Source organism: Hetaerina americana, unplaced genomic scaffold (genome assembly GCF_022747635.1).
Source record: "Hetaerina americana unplaced genomic scaffold, ioHetAmer1.1.p SCAF_2, whole genome shotgun sequence".
Classification (NCBI taxonomy): Eukaryota; Metazoa; Arthropoda; class Insecta; order Odonata; family Calopterygidae; genus Hetaerina; species Hetaerina americana.
The window spans coordinates 109,845,326-109,861,812 of record NW_027286763.1 but is presented as its reverse complement, the minus strand read 5'-3'; the positions used below and the strand labels follow the sequence as shown (position 1 = coordinate 109,861,812).

General features: G+C 40.6%; 1 protein-coding gene across 1 annotated transcript in view; it reads left to right on the top strand.

The window, feature by feature from the left end:
- Positions 1-8,291: 8,291 nt before the first annotated feature.
- Oatp30B (Organic anion transporting polypeptide 30B) overlaps positions 8,292-16,487 on the top strand; it is a 44,453-nt gene continuing 36,257 nt past the window's right edge. The window contains exons 1-3 of the mRNA XM_071585938.1: positions 8,292-8,372; positions 9,720-9,888; positions 12,567-12,783. Of these exons, the coding sequence (XP_071442039.1) occupies positions 8,308-8,372; positions 9,720-9,888; positions 12,567-12,783 (451 nt within the window). The 5' untranslated portion in view covers positions 8,292-8,307. The remainder of the gene's footprint in view (positions 8,373-9,719; positions 9,889-12,566; positions 12,784-16,487) is intronic.

Below are 16,487 nucleotides of genomic sequence, written 5' to 3'. Positions count from 1 at the left end.
TTTACAAGAGATCGATGTTTAAGTAATGGGTCGGTAATTGGTTGGTTTATCCCTATCGCCGCCTTTATAGATGGGAGTTATATGGGCTAGCTACCAGTCGCGAGGCACTGAGCCTTCTTCTATCGATTTTAGAAAAACAATATGTAAAAATGGGGCAATGTCTTCAGCTAATTCCTTTAATATTCTAGCAGGTATTTCTTCCGGACCAGGTGCCTTGTGTGCTTTGATACTACGGAGCAGATGTACTACTCCCTGCTTGGTCAGTGTAAGATTGCTCATGTGTTCCCCGGGTGGGTGTGGAGGATCGTTTGGTGCGTTTGTGTTTTTATTGTAGACGCTCTGGAAAAAATGGTTTAAAATATTTGCCTTTTTCACGCTATCTGTAATGATTTCTCCATTTTCCGTCTTCAAAGAATGAACAGTAGGACGTTTACCCTGTATTTCCCTAACATAGGACCAGAATGACTTTGGATTTTCCTCAAGATATTCGCTTAGCATTTTAGATTTAAAAGAGTGTAGTGCTGTGCGCATAATACTTTTCGTCTTACTACGACATTCTTTTAGTTGCTGTTTGGATGTATTCATATAAACGATATCGTCAATTTTTAAACTCTTTTTAAAATTTCACTGTAGCTTTCTTTGCCTTCTTAATGCGATCTGACTCCCCCGTTGTACCATCTAGGTTCCTAACTGTCGCATTTAAGTTTGGACGGGATGTACGTCTTCAATTCTTCGCGTAAAATATTTAAGAAATAATTCCAAGTGTTCTCTATATTGGTTGTCAGGGTTTTTGTCTTGTATTCTGGTAATTTTATCTTTAAATATTCTCCTCGTCCGTTAAAATTTGGCTTGTTGTATAGGTATCTTTTATGCTTTTCTTTGTTTATTTTGACGAACTTAGTTTTTAACTCTACTAGAATAGCCTCTTGGCCACTGATTCCGTCTATTATTTCAATGTTAGTAATGATTTCGGGCATAGAAGTCGCAAAGATGTCTAGTATGCTTTGGCCCCGTGTTGGTGATATAACAATTTGTTCTAAGGAGTGTTTTGTGAATATATGAAGGAGTTCTTGGCATGAATCTTTGTTTTTGGCAGATTTTCCTACGCAGTAGTTGTCCCAGTCAATTGATGGTAGATTTGTGTCACCAGCGATTTTAGTAATACTGTTGCTTTGTCTTTTCTGATAGCGGATATTTGTTCGTCGAGCTTGTGTAGGACATCTGTGTTAGAATCTGGGGGCCTATAAAATGAACACACGAATAGGCTTCTGCCGTTGTAGTCCTTAATGTTGCACCAAACGCTTTCTATGTCATCTACGTCGCATTCATATCGTTGGCTACTAAGATGTGACTTTACTGCAATGAATACTCCCCCACCCAACCTATTTGGTCAGTCCCTTCTGTAAATTGTGAAACCGTTCGGAAAAACCTCATTGTTTGCTATATCTCCCGTGAGCCAACTTTCCGTTCCAACTACTATGTCTGCGATTGTAGTGACAAAAATATGTTCAATATCCGATATTTTGTTTCTAATGCTACGGCAGTTTAATATTATAATTTTAATTTGGCTAATAACTTCTTGTTTTTCGGTTTTATGTACGCTAACAAAACTGTTTTGAGACGATTCGTGGTTAACAGAGACAAAAGAATGAAATTCACTTGCATTGCTATCTGTTATGTATTTAGAGGCACCAATTTTATTAAATTTAGGTGGGTTATATGCTGTTTTAACGAAAGTGTTTGTTTGTTCAATTTTTTTGGGGATTTGAGAGTCATAACCTGATTTGAATTGATAAAAAGCGCTGGATTCTACTTTAATTATCCCAATATATGACCTACGCTCTTGCCTACCAGCTATGCTAAATCCCTCGAAACGTGTTTGTTCGCTCTCCTTTCCTTTATCCAACCACTGCTTTCTCTAAGGATCCTTATTCTTCAACGAAATCACAATTTTTTTTTTTTAACTTTTGCTTGCAAAACTGCACATTCAGCGATTAGTTTTATTTTTTTCAATTCGAGCCTAGAAGTGCGTTTTTTTTGTGCAAGTGGGCCCCGCGGCGGCCGGTCCCGCCAGCCAAGGGAGGCGCGCCATCGCCGGCGAACGAGGCCATGCGATCAAAGTTAATGTCGAGTCGGTGTTAAGTTTCGTCGCGATACGTGCTGCTTGCATGGAAACCTTGTCATCTAAGACTAGTCATGAAAACCCAGCTCCGATTCCTCACGTGACTTATCCTCGTCAACAATTGTTTCGTGAAATTAGGAGTGAGTGTCGTTCAAAGAGTGTCACTCTGGTTTGAAGAAGTAGCTTTGAAATTTAAAAATTTAACGGAAATTAGTCTGATGCGAAGGGCTTGGAAAATTTCATTTCCACGAAACTGTCGCTGGAAAATGTCTTGATAATCTATTTGATGGTATGATGGATATCCGTACAAAAAAGTGGAGAGTTTCAAAAGCAAAAATCTATAAGCGGTGAGTTTATAGGAGAAATTCGCTTTGCATAATTTGTGGAATGACATCGCATGAGAAACATTTTAATGCAAACTTACTACAATTTTTTTTAAAGATGGCCGATAAAATCGATACAAATATGAAAATGACCCCGAGGTCAGGGTCACTTCCGATGGGTCGATTTTTGCCGAAAAAAACTTGTATCAGTATATCGCATTTGATTAGAAATGTTTATACAAATTCGTGTCGTTCAGTTCGTCAGTTTTTAGCTGTGGCAAACAGCGAAGTCCAATAGCGTGCAATGCTCACGCGAACAATCCATTATGGTGAAAACGACCCGATTATGTTCATCTACATCTACATCTACATAATACCCCGCAAGCCGCCGCAAGGGCGTGTGGCGGGGGGTGTTAGGTCACCAACCGTAAAAACGAAAGATACCACATGCAAAAAACAACACGGAAAATTACACCCCAGCAGCGCACACACTCATGCAAAACTCCCTCCATCCAATACTCATGCAAACACATACACCGCAAAACAACAAAAAACTGCACCCCAGGATACAGCACGAAAGCCATCCTAAAACACGCAAGCCAGGACACAACAAGCAAGAATGTGAAACATCACTACCACATGAAAATGCACCACAAAACACTCAACCCCCCAAAGAGACAGTAAAAGGAAGGGAATTCGACCCAACGTTGCAGGTAGCAGGAATTTCCCCCCGCCGGGAGGGAAGAGGGACTGAAAGGGAAACTTAAAAACAGATGAACAGAACACGAATGATATCATGCGGAAAGAATGGGTTATTATAACAAAACACATAAGGTTAGTGGAGGAGCATGCATTTAAGTAGAACTAATTATTTTTTAGACACTGAGGGTGGCAAGTGGAATTTTTACTATCTATAATCCTACAGTTGCTATCCCGTATTGTCCGTGGGAAGAAGGAGTCCTTGAGTCGGCTAGTCCTGGCATCTATTTCCCGAATTTTATATGCATGATCCAAGCGACCAATGTATGTAGGAGTACGAATAATCTGCGAGACCTCGGTGCTGAAACATGCGGATCTGAATTTATTTAATAATTTCAGTCTTGCATTGAATCGTCTCTCTTCTAATGATTCCCACCCCAAATCCATGAGCATTTCGGTAACGCTTTGCGTTTTATCGTAGGAATTTTTTACAAAACGGGCTGCCCGGCGTTGAACCTTCTCGATTTCCCGAATGAGACCTTTTTCACTCGGGTCCCACACGCTGCATGCGTATTCTAAATGAGGCCTTACAAGAGCGTGGTAACAACGTTCCTTGACCTTTGAGTCACTTTTGCCGACAATGCGTCTAATGAATCCCAATTTTTTATTTGCTTGACCGCAGACTTTACGTATGTGAGTCCCCCAAGTTAAGTCTTTAGTGAATGTGACACCTAGGTATTTTACCGTATCAACTACTGCTAGGTCACCTCCAGCTAATTTGTAAGCAAATCCCGTTGATCTTTTAAAGAAATTTACCACTGAACATTTATTATAATTTAGAGTCAATCCCCAGTTAGACCACCATTTAGTAATGCAATCTAAATCCTGCGCTAGAATAAAACGATCCTCATCCCCAGATATCTCCCGATAGATCACCGTGTCATCCGCGAACATCCTAATTTTACTTTTCACTTCGCGGTTCAAATCGTTAACAAAAATCAAGAAAAGCAACGGCCCGATCACACTTCCCTGAGGTACCCCCGACGTGACTCGAACGCTGTCGGAACTAGCGCCATCAAGGACTACCCTCTGTTCCCGCTCTGAAAGAAAATCTTTAACCCAACTTATAGCGCCCTTGTTTATACCCGCGACCTTTAATTTATGAATGAGTTTACGATGTGGGACCTTATCAAATGCCTTTTGAAAATCTAAGAAGATGGCATCCACTTGCCTACCTCTCTCACCAGATACAAGTAAATCATGTGTAAATAATCCTAATTGGGTTTCGCAGGAGCGGGTTTTCCTGAATCCGTGTTGATTGTCAATTAAAAAGTTAATATTGTCAAGGTGTATCATTATTGAACTGACAATTATGTGCTCTAAGATTTTACAACAGATAGAAGTGAGAGATATAGGTCTGTAATTACTGGGATCCTCCCTGTCACCACTTTTAAAAATAGGCGTTATTTGCGCGGTTTTCCAAATCTTAGGTACTTTGCACTCTGTGAGGGATTTGTTAAATATAAATTCAAGGTACGGGGCAATGTTTGGAGCTAAATGTTTTATCACCCTAGCTGGTATATTTTCGGGACCCGGGGATTTGTTGGGTTTAATCTCATTAAGTAATTTTAGAATTCCTTGTTGGTCCACTGTTATTTTTTCCATGGGTGGAGTATGTATTGTTTCTTGGAGATATGCGGTGGCAACATCATTCGAGAAAACGCTTTGGAAGAATGAATTTAAGATGTTAGCTTTAACCTCGCTGTCTGTATGAATTACATTGCTACAATCCCTTAAGCAAGCCACGGTTTGTTTACTCCCATTTACTTCCCTAACATATGACCAGAAAGCTTTGGGGTCAGTGTCCAAGTGCTCGCCAAGTACTTTACGTTTAAATTCCAGTAAGGCGCTACGTAATTGTTTTTTGGTTTCAATTTTAGAGGATCTATATGTGTCCCATAATTGTGTATTCTCAGGAGATGATGTGTTCACGCCTGCCCTCTTTACCCTAGAGTGTAGCATTCTCTGCTTTCGAAGGGCTTTTCTAACGTCTTTATTGTACCACCTGGGGTCGCGATTTGCTTTAACGTATTTTATAGGTATGAAATCTACGATTCCTTTTTGCATGATATTGACAAATTCTGTCCAAGTTTCTTCCACGTTGGCATGACTTAAGCGGGTTTTGAACTCGGGTAGTGAAGAGTTTAATTGATTGGCAAAAGATTCAAAGTCTGCTTTATGGTAATTATAAATTTTTCTTTTTGGTTTAAGAATCTTTTTTATTGCTATGTCCAAATGGACATTAATTGCTTTATGGTCACTCAAGCCCTCATCAGTTGATACACTAATAATACGTTCCGGCGTGTTTGTAAGAAATAGATCCAATATGTTCTTTCCACGGGTGGGCATGCGTACTGCTTGATGGAGGGAGTTTCTTTGAACCAATTTTATCATGGAATTGCAAGATTCGCGATCGCGGGTCCCAGATTTAACGATATTGCTGTCCCAATGTATACCAGGGAGGTTAAAGTCGCCACCAATTATGTTTATGCTGTTATTATATTTACGTGTAAACTTGTAAATTTGATCGTTGAGGGTGTGAAGTGTTTTCAAATCTGAGTCTGGAGGTCTGTAGAAAGAGCATAAATTTATGTTGGGTTGATTGGTCCGTAGTAAGGTGCACCAAACACTTTCTATGTTATTATTTTCAAATGAAACTTGCCTGCTTTCAAAATGACTTTTAACTGCCACGAAAACCCCTCCTCCGGGTCTTGTATCTCTATCGTGTCGGTAAACTTTGAAATCTATTGGGAAAATTTCTTGGTCATTAATATCATTGCACAGCCAACTCTCTGTGCCTAATACTATATCAGCGGAATGAGTTTGGATTATGTGTTCTAGATCCGCTGATTTGTTCTTGAGGCTTCTGCAATTTATAACAAGTATAGTTAAGTTATTTTGATGTTGAATAACGTCCTTATTAGTGTCTGACTGTAATTTAGGACGCCTTTGTGGGGAAGTGCGTGTCACATGTCTTTCTAAATCATTGCCAGTGTTGTCAATGACTTTTATATTTTTATTAATAATATTATACGCGCTATCCCCAGATGTTATTGACCCACTAAGTGACCTGCTCTCTATCCTAAAAATGAGTAACATGAGTAACTCAAAACATGCAATTTCTGTTGAAATCCTGTTGAAGGAAGGAAGGAAGTGAAAATACGAATATTTTCATATCCCGTTATGATTTATCATAAACTGTAATTTTACCAAACTGAATTGGATAAGCTCATTGAAAAGTGTCATTGAGGTGTAAACCCCATCCAGGAAAGCAGTAGTGGTATGTTTTGAGTGATTCCATGGAAGATGTCGGAGATTCGTAGGAACGGTCGCTTCTCTCCCACCGCCCGAATCCGTGCTTCTTCCCTTCGGATTAGAGCGAGGCAATGCGGAGGCCCGTGCGTAAGGGTGCGCGTGTGTCATCGTGGTGATGACTCCCCCCAAAAATGCTTCTTAGCGACGACCCTTTCCCTCCCGCTCTCAAAAGAGAAAGGAAAGGCTCGAGTGGCCATCAACTCACTCATCCCTCCGCATACATACCATTGTAGCATATTCCTCCGTGCAGCCCAGTTATTCTTGTTCTTATCTTTATTGGGTCTTCTTTTTTGGGGGGGGGGGGGAGATAGCGTCTTCCCGGGCTAGTGACTGTCCAAGGAGTGGTTGGTGATCTTGCATCACAGCGCTACGTGATTCCTCGAAGACTTGCACCACTCAAGTGAAGAATGGAAATATTTCATGCGTTAAAGAAATCTTTGCTGCTCCAATCAATGCGTATTTTCTAATGCCAGGGAACTGGTTCGGTACGTACTCATTCCAAACAAAACTGTGCGGTATTTCATTTGCTAAATACACATTTATCCTTATCTCGTTTTACAATCCCAGAATGGGCGACATTTAACGGTGGAGGTGTTAAGTCAGTTTTTAACCTTCCCAATCCTCCGCAGACAAAAACTGAATACATTTACATAATATCCCGCAAGCCGCCGCTGGGGCGTTTGGCGGGGGGTGTTAGGCTACCAACCGCAAAAGAAAATTAAACCACATGCAAAACTGACTCCCACAGAGGCGTATATATATGTATATAACGTGTGGGTGTTCTTTTTAGGTGTTCTTATAATGTTTGTTGCTGTCCAAGTTTTTTATTCAACACTTCCGTGTTACTTCGACGAAATCATATATATCCCTCCCCGGACTACCACCTTGGCGTGGTGGAAGGTCTTGTGTGTTCCGATGGCCCCTAGAGCTGTGCTGGCGGGAGTAATAATAATTGCTCCTGGTAGGGTCACCCATGCCAGAGAGGTCGAAGGTTAGGAGCCAGACGAAAGGTAATCCACGCAGCGTCTGTTCCTCAGTGAGGCGGCTGCTATGGCGTCTGACCCCAGTGGGGCGGCCGGTAAGTGATGGTGTCACGTTAAAAACACTATTGAGGAAGGCAACGGGAAACCACATTCTCATAAAATAATGAATTCTTGCTCCACGGCTGAAATACGCACATGCCACAATGTAGGGTCTAGGGAATGGGATTGGTATCCCTGATGCCAATATGTACTTCCGCCCCTGCTGTCTCATGCATGGGAATCGTAGTGTGATGAATCACTTTCGGCAAGCCCGCTAAACGGAGTATCGTGACAATGGCATGAAGTATGGGGTAAAGGTAAAGGGGCAGGTACGTAGACAGTGCATTGATTCGGCCTGCCCATCGATATGCACCTCATCGAATCCTTACGAGCATGTCCCCCTCCATTCTAGTTTCGGTTCGTCTCTACGGCTGGAGGCAATTATCAGTTGTTGGGCAACCAAGATGGGTGAGCGATCGTGCGCCCGTAGTTTGCCATAGCTCCCGGAAGAGTGCGCGCGCTCTTCCTCTCGCACTCGCCGATACGTTTTCTCCCGAAGATGACCCTTGCAAATCTTTACAGGAGAGTGATGTGATTCAGAGGACCTAACCACTAGAGGGAGGCGGCCATGTCGCTCGCAATGGCCGGGGGAGGAGGGGGCCAGGGGTCCTCGACGGGCGTGTCCAAGGGCCACCGGAGGCAGGAGTCCATGTACGCTATGACGGGGCTGTATGGGGAGGGGGAGGCGGCGGAGGCGGCGGCGGCCATGGCGCACTCATCCTCCTGCGGGGAGATTGGGCGCCCAGGACACAGCCGGAACCCATCCGACCGGTAAGTGCGACAGCCATGCTGCAGAGCGCCTTCATGCTTGAAGACCAGCTCCCCCAATCACCGTATTCCTCCTCTACTTGGATCAGGGTCTGCTGCCCTTCGATTTCACACTCTGTGTGTCCAGCAAATCTATGTCTGAAATATTTAATGGTAAAAAAGAAACTTTACACTTCCACAATAAAGATTTAATATTTCACGACCAAGGTGTCGATGCTGCGCATCCTAATCAGACCTGATGATGATGCACAGCATCGACACCTTGGTCGTGAAATATTCAATCTTTATTGTGGAAGTGTAAATGTTATCTTTTACCCTCATAATGAAGGAATTCCACATAACCAAACCTGAAACTGTTATATTAATGTTTGAAATATTTAAATGATTCGAACTCGGCGGGAAGTAATGTGTGTGTTCTCTTTTGGGTCCACCTCGCGTATTTTGATGACAATGATATCGCAATTCAAAGCTCGTTTTTTTGTTTCATTTTACCGCCTTCTTAAGTAAAACTTTTTATTGATACAGGGTTCGTCCGGAAAATAAGTGTACTGAGCTCAGGAAAAAAAATTTATTACACTTTTACATATCTTAAGCTAATATTCCTCAAAATAGGACCCTTGTGAGTCGATACACTTGTTCCAGCGGCGTTCCCATTCCTGGAACGCTCCCGCGAAGGCATCATCGGGAACCTCTCGAAGACTCGTCGTCGACCTCTTCTCTGCCCTCCACGAACATCTTGTGCCACCGAAAGATCATGTTTCTGGACATGGCTGACTCCCCGTAAGCCTGGTTAATCATACCGACAGTTTCGGTAGACGATTTCCCAAGCTTTACCGCAAATTTGATGGAATAACGCTGCTTCGGCATCGCGTTCCGTGACGTGGGTCGAGCGTGGAGGTTCGCGTTAACAGAGCTCCTCACTACACCACAGCTCAGAGCCGACTGCCTTTTTCAGCGTCGCTTGCCAACATACCCCCCTCCAATCGCAGCCCGTCAGAGCGGTGCTGGGCGCGCCTGGAGCGGCGCGCCCAGCCCAGGAGTCAGTACACTTATTTTCCGGACGAACCCTGTACTTCATCGTTTTCAAATTTTGAATGCACGGCTATACTTTACAATTTTTGCAGCCTGATTTCTTCCGAAAATGCAGAAATAATCGGCAGAAAGTGATTTCTCAGTAGTAAAGGTTTATGGTGATATCTACTCCTTTCAGTTTCTCGTGTGCATAAGAGAGGGTATTTGAAGCAGGAAAAAATTGCTTGCCCCAGCAATTAACAAAATTCAATCATGATGATTTCAATGCATGTTGTGGGTGTGAATGTTATCTGACGGCTTGATTTCTTTGCTGTCCAGGAGTGAGAAAGCATCTTTGGCAGCCTCAATGCCTCCGCTGCAGCCCTCAGCCCTATCCGCTCCATCTGCTGCTCTCATGGTAGTTGTGGTTGGGGAAGACAGCTTGCCTGGTGACTGTGGAATTCTCAGGTGCAGGCCTCCTTGTCTTCAAAGGTTTGCTGGAATTAAGGTGCGTTTCTCCATCATTGAAAGTTAATGGAATTGTTTCCTGAATAATTAGGGGTAATGTTATTGTGCATTGAAGTTGAATTGTGTGCTTGATTTTTCCTTGAGTTTTCAATAAGAAAAAAAAACTGGAAATCATTTTTGTGGATGCTATTGAAGTAATGGAAATTGCTAAGTGAAGGCAAAAGAGAATGGAGATAGTTCGTCGACTTCCCTTGCATGCAGTATGTAACCTTGCAATATGTAGAATCTTCAAATTGCTCAAGCTTAATTTGCAGGATAAGATGTGAAAATGTGATAAGATGTGTGGAAATGTGAGGGCTGTAAATCCATGAAACACGTACACAGTTAATCCCTCGGCAACCTACGTATGTATTTCAGCATGGTGTGCTATCTTACGGAAGGGTAGTATTAATATTTATTATGGAGGATACATTTCATCATGGTTATCAATCAATGATAACAAAAAAAGACAAAGGATTCATAACTATCCACAGGTACAGGCACATATTCAACACCGGCCTTTGAATGTCTCAGTAATTACTATTGGTGGACTTTTGTGCAATTAGACCTACAGAAGGTATTATCTTGGCAGCAGAAGGTGATGATATTTTTCATAAAAGTAGTTTAATTAGCGTAAGAAATCTGTGCTATTTTTTTAAATATGGCAATAGTCAGTGACAGTGTGAGATCTCCTTTCCCTGTGGGTCATACATCAGTCAAACATTTGGCATTCTATTCTCTTCATTTTTCTCTCCCTCTCACTCCTCTTCCTTATCTCTCTTTCTTTTAACGCACTCTCTGTTTATCCCCCATCTTCTTTCTCTCCCCCCCCCCCCTGAAACTTGTTTCTTCTCCTGCTCGCTGTACAACCTCTTGTTGTTTGGTAGCTGTTATTTATTCACTCGGGCCATCTTATATTTATCATTCTCTGGCAAAAACCACATTTTGGCATATCTCTAAATTATTTATATATTCATGTTATTCGATTAATTAGACAATTTAGTTTGCCAAGAATTATTCCTCCCGCTAATGTGTGTTTTTCTGGGCGTACATGTTTTTAAATTGAATAGTGAGTTGAACTTAGATGCTCATGATTCAGCGGGCCATCCATCAATAGTTACTAATGAATGGTTTTTAGGAAACAATTACCTTTGTTACCAATAGTGGAAATGCTTATGTGTGCATGTAGTTTTGTTTCGTAAAAGTACAGAAAGGAATTTTCTCTGTTGATTCTTTACAGGATGATTTGTTGCATGATAACGATCGTTATACCATGAATCTAGAAAGAGGGTTCTCAGCAAGGAAGCAATTCCCCCCTTGGCAGAATTTCAGGGGAGGGAGGGAAATTAAGACCAGCAGAGTGTAATCATGAACATCATCAGTATTTCAATCTTAAGATCCATTCATTGCAGTCCTCTCTTCTTTTCTAGCCAATGTTCATTCCTTCATCCCCTGATAGCTTCTCTGTTTATTCTCTCATTAATTTGCCCTATGTACTTGTCTCTTGGTCACCCCTTAAGCATTCTCTTCTATTATGTTTCTAACTAATCTATTCATGCCTAAAGGTGTGTCCAATCCATCTATAGTTCTCCCTTGCCATTGAGTTCTCCATGAGGTCCTTTCCTCTTGTGCTCTTCTATATATACTATCTCATATCCCACTTTGTCTGTCCATTTAATCTTCAGCTATTTCCTCTCCAGCACTATGTTTCAAAGGCCTCCATTCTTTTTTGCCAATCCCTCTTCCAATGTTCCATGTCTCTAATACGTAGAGTGCCATGCTCCACACGAATGTTTTGGCAAACTGCTTCCTTGTTCACAACCTCAATTTCTTTGAGCATAGTAGTTGCATCTTCTTTATGAACACCACCTTAGATTGAGATATTCTTTAATTGATGTTGATCAAAATTCTTCCTACCCAAGCTGCACTGCTGCCCAGATAGATGAAGGATTACAGTGTGTGACGTCTTGTCGTAGTTTGCTTATAATTTTAACATTTTGAATGTATTTTTGTCACATTTGATCAAGTTTAGTGAATGTGGCAGATTGAAATTAACATAAACCTGGTATTGGAGTGCACCATTTGAGTTAGGCTATGTATCTTGAGAGGGAGGGACTGATATTATTGACTATGATGTATGACTGAGCAAAAGAGATTGAGAGCCAACGGTCTAGATTCATCGGTGCATACTAACTCAATATACCAGGCGGATGAATTTTTTCATATGGTATGGCACGAGAAAAAGTGTAATGTTTTATACATCAAGTAGCAGTAGTATGTGTATAATTAAAAGTAGTAGTTTATGTTTAATTACATGTATATTAAGGCATGAGAGTGCATACTGCAGGAATAAGTTGTTGCCTCTGCTTTAGGACATGAGAATGACTTAATGTCAAATTGTGATGCTTTCATTAGCCCAGAATAAACATTGCTGGTTTTTATGCATTTGTCAAACTGTAATTAGTTTAATGCACACATTTTTAGTTTTACCTGCATATTACTGTAATCTGTAGCTCCATCTGTAGCTCATAAGACAGTCATTCACTCCAAAATGGAAACAGGGAAACTGAAGAATTTTAAAAACTGTATGCAAACCAATGGGTGGTGGGAAATATATACCCTCTTCTTGAATAATTGTTTGTCTCTATGTTAAATAAAATTCTCTTTTTCCTATTTCAGGTCTTTGTTCTCCTGCTCTCGTTCCTGGTTACACTGCAGCAAGCCCTCTCTTCTGGATACATAAACTCTGTCATTACTACCATTGAGAAAAGATTTGAGATCCCATCCTCTCTCTCTGGCCTCGTTGCATCTTCATATGAAATTGGAAATGTCATTACAGTCATCTTTGTATCCTACCTTGGGTCTCGCCGGCATATCCCAGTTTGGATTGCTGTTGGTAAGTTGTGCAACATGAAGTATTTCTTTTGCTTGATATTTTAAAATGTATGATTTATTTTTACGAATAAATTTTTTAGATGAGTACCTGTGTAATACCACACCACAGCTGGGTACTTGCTGAGTCATTTGCCACATGAAAATTTCAGATCATTTCATTTTTATCATTTTGACATGATTTTGAAGTGAGATAGTTGATATTCGAGCATGTTTCAAGTATGAATTTCCAAGTTAATTGATAATAATTCATAATTCTATATTGCTGTAATATGGGCAGCATCTTATCGGGATAAATTCATCAGTGGTCACCTGAGTTAGTTGCTTTCTTCCTGAATCCTCTCCAAAACAATGCATTATTTAACCTATAACCCTTTTCTCAAAGCTGCAAGATCTTACATTATTTAGCCTTAACACAAGTATTAAAACACTTATTACTTGTCTACATTTTCAAGGAATTACTAAGCTTTATATTAATTTAATGGCTGCTTCTACAGGTCTCTCATAATGGTTTAGCGTATTGGATGAATCACCAATATTTAAAATATTTGTGCGCTCGGTATTCTTTTCCAATCAACTCAATAAAGTTTCCATTGAAAAATTAAGCTTAGAATGGTTATAATCTTATCTCACAAATAGATGCTATCCTGTTTCTCTTATTTTCAATGGTGATAAAATTTCTTCCTACTTAAAAATCATGATTGAAGAGGTGTCACCCAAGGCTTTATCCATGACCCTAATTTGTTTCTATTGTGTATCAATGATCTTCCTCACTATTTTCCTCCCACCACCGATATTAATCCAGTCTTAGATGTGGATGATTCAAATTTCAATATTACTTCAACTCGTCATGTTTCATTTAAATCTAATGTTAACTTTTTTCTCAGAAATTATCCAAATAATGCAATAATAACTGTTCCAACCCCATGTCAATATATCACATCTGATCTACTTTTTCAATGTTTCTATGAAAACCTTCAATGTAGCTGTTTATCTCGATAGAGAAAGAATACCCCAAGTAGATCACTCTACATTCCTCGGCATAACCATTGATATTCGTGTACCTTGGGAAATGCATACTAACTCCTTAACTAAGCTACTTAGCTCCATCTGGTTCCTCGTCAGATCTATCTGATTCACTGTTTTGCTAGAAGTTGTACCATCCCTGTTCTGTGGAGAATTTCATGTCTATCTACTGTATAGCATTCTACATGTGCGTCCTTCACCACTCACCTTGAACATTATTAAAATTCAAAATAAGCGCATACTGAGGGAGGATTGCGGGTCTCTGGTTTGGAGCCAAAAGGAAGGCATAAACCAGAGACTCGCAATTCTACGCAGACATAGGAGCCTCCTTCGTCAACCTAAGGCCAACCCTCCAATTGTGGAGGACTCCCCTGAACCGATCTGGGGTCCATTACACAGCGGAAGGGGCGAGTAAGCTAGCGGATAGGACACTCTCTACCACTGTAGGCCTTTTTTAGGATAGAGGGCAGGTCATTTAGTGGGTCAGTAACATTTGGGGCTAGCGCAGATCATATGATTAATTGACACATAAAAGTAACTGACAACCCTGGCATTGATATAGAAAGACATTTGACATGCACTTCTCATCAAATACGTCCTAAATTACAGTCAGACACAAACATGAGCGTAAATAAAAATAATTAACTATCCTTGTAATAAATTGGAGAAGATTCAAAAATAAAACAGCAGATCTCGAGCACAAAATCCAAAGTTATTCCGCTGATATACAGCACAGAGTAATACCTTGCCTGTGTAATGATATCAACAGCTAAGAAATTTTCCCAATAGATTTCACAGTTTACTGACATGATAGAGGCACAGGACTTAGAGGAGTTTTCATGGCAGTGAAAATTAATTTTGGAAGCAGACAATTTATATTTGAAAATAATAACATAGAAAGTGTTTGGTGCACCTTACTGCGATCTAATCAACACAAAACCAATTTATGCTCTTTCTATAGACCTCCAGACTCAGGTTTTAAAACACTTCATACCCTCAATGAACAAATATACAAGTAACACGTAAAAATAAGAACAGTATCCACATATTTGGTAGTGACTTTAACCTCCCTGGTATCGATTGGGACAGCAACAGCATTAAATCTGGGACCCGCGATCGCTAATTTTGTAATTCCATGATAAAATTGGTTCAAAGAAACTCCCTCCATCAAGGAAGTAAGCCACCCATGGAAAGAACATATTGAACCTATTTCTTATGAACACACCGAAACGAATTATTGGTGTATCAACTGGCGAGGGCTTGAGTGACCATAAATCAGTTAATCTTAACTTGGACGTAGAAATAAAAAAGATTGTTAAACCAAAAAGAAAATTTATAATTACCACAAAGCAGACTTTGAAACTTCTGCCCTTGTTAAAAAAGCCCTTTGAAAGCTAAGAATGTTACACTCTAGGGTAAAGAAAGCAGGTGTGAACACATCATCCTTGGAGGATAAACATTTATGGGAAAAATATAGAGTCTCTAAAATTGAAACCAAAACACAATTACACGGCGCCTTACAAGACTTTAAACGTTAAGTGCTTTGCGAGTATTTGGACACTGACCCCAAAGCTTTCTGGTTATGTGTTAGGGAAGTAAAAGGGGTTAAGCAAACTGTGGCTTGCTTAAGGGATTGTAACAATATCATTCATACTGACAGAGCGGGTAAACCTAACATTTAAATACATTCTTCCAAAGCATTTTCATGAACGATGTTGCCAATGTTGTTTATTAAACAAATTGTTGGCAGAAGTTTCTCCAAGGTCAAGGAACGTTATTACCACGCTCTTGTGAGGCCTCATTCGGAAATTGAGAAGGTTCAATGCCGGGCAGCCCGTTTTGTTGAAAATTCTTACGATAAAACGCAAAGCGTCACCAAAATGCTCATGGATTTGGGGTGGGAATCATTGGAAGAGAGACGATTCAATGCAAGATTGAAATTACTAAATAAATCCAGATCCGCATGTTTCAGCACCAAGGTCTCACAAATTATTCATACTCCTACATGCATTGATTGCTTGGATCATGCATATAAAATTTGGGAAATAGATGCCAGAACTAGCCAACTCGAGGACTCCTTCTTCCCACGGACAATACGGGATAGCAACTGCAGGGTAATAGATAGCAAAAATTCCACTTGCCACCCTCAGCGTCTAGTGAATAATTAGTTCTACTCAATTGCATGCACTTTCACTGACTTCGTGTGTTTTGTTGTCAAAACCCTTCCCCCATGACCTCATTAGAATACCATTAAATTATATACGCCATTAAATATGTATCTTAAGAGTATTTCTTGCTCTGCTTCGTCTGTTTTTCTGCTCCAAAACTTGTCTCTCTCCGTGGGGGGGACCCTTCCGCTACCTGCAGTATTGGGTAATATTCCCTACCTGTGTCCTTGGGGGAGGAGATCATTGTATGTTCCATGTCCATGTGGTTGTGGAATTTCACCTTCCTACTTTTCAAATTCTAGTCTGCACGTTATTGGATAAATTTCTTCTGGCATCCTAAGGTGCAATTATTTGATGGATGATAGTATATGTATTTTCTTGCATGTTAGTTGAAAGGATTTTTGCATGAATGTAGGAACGCCACTGTGGGTATAGTTTTGCATATATGTGTTGATTTTGTATGTGGTTTTGTCCCTTTTTGCGGGTGGTGACCTAACACCCCCTGCCACATGCC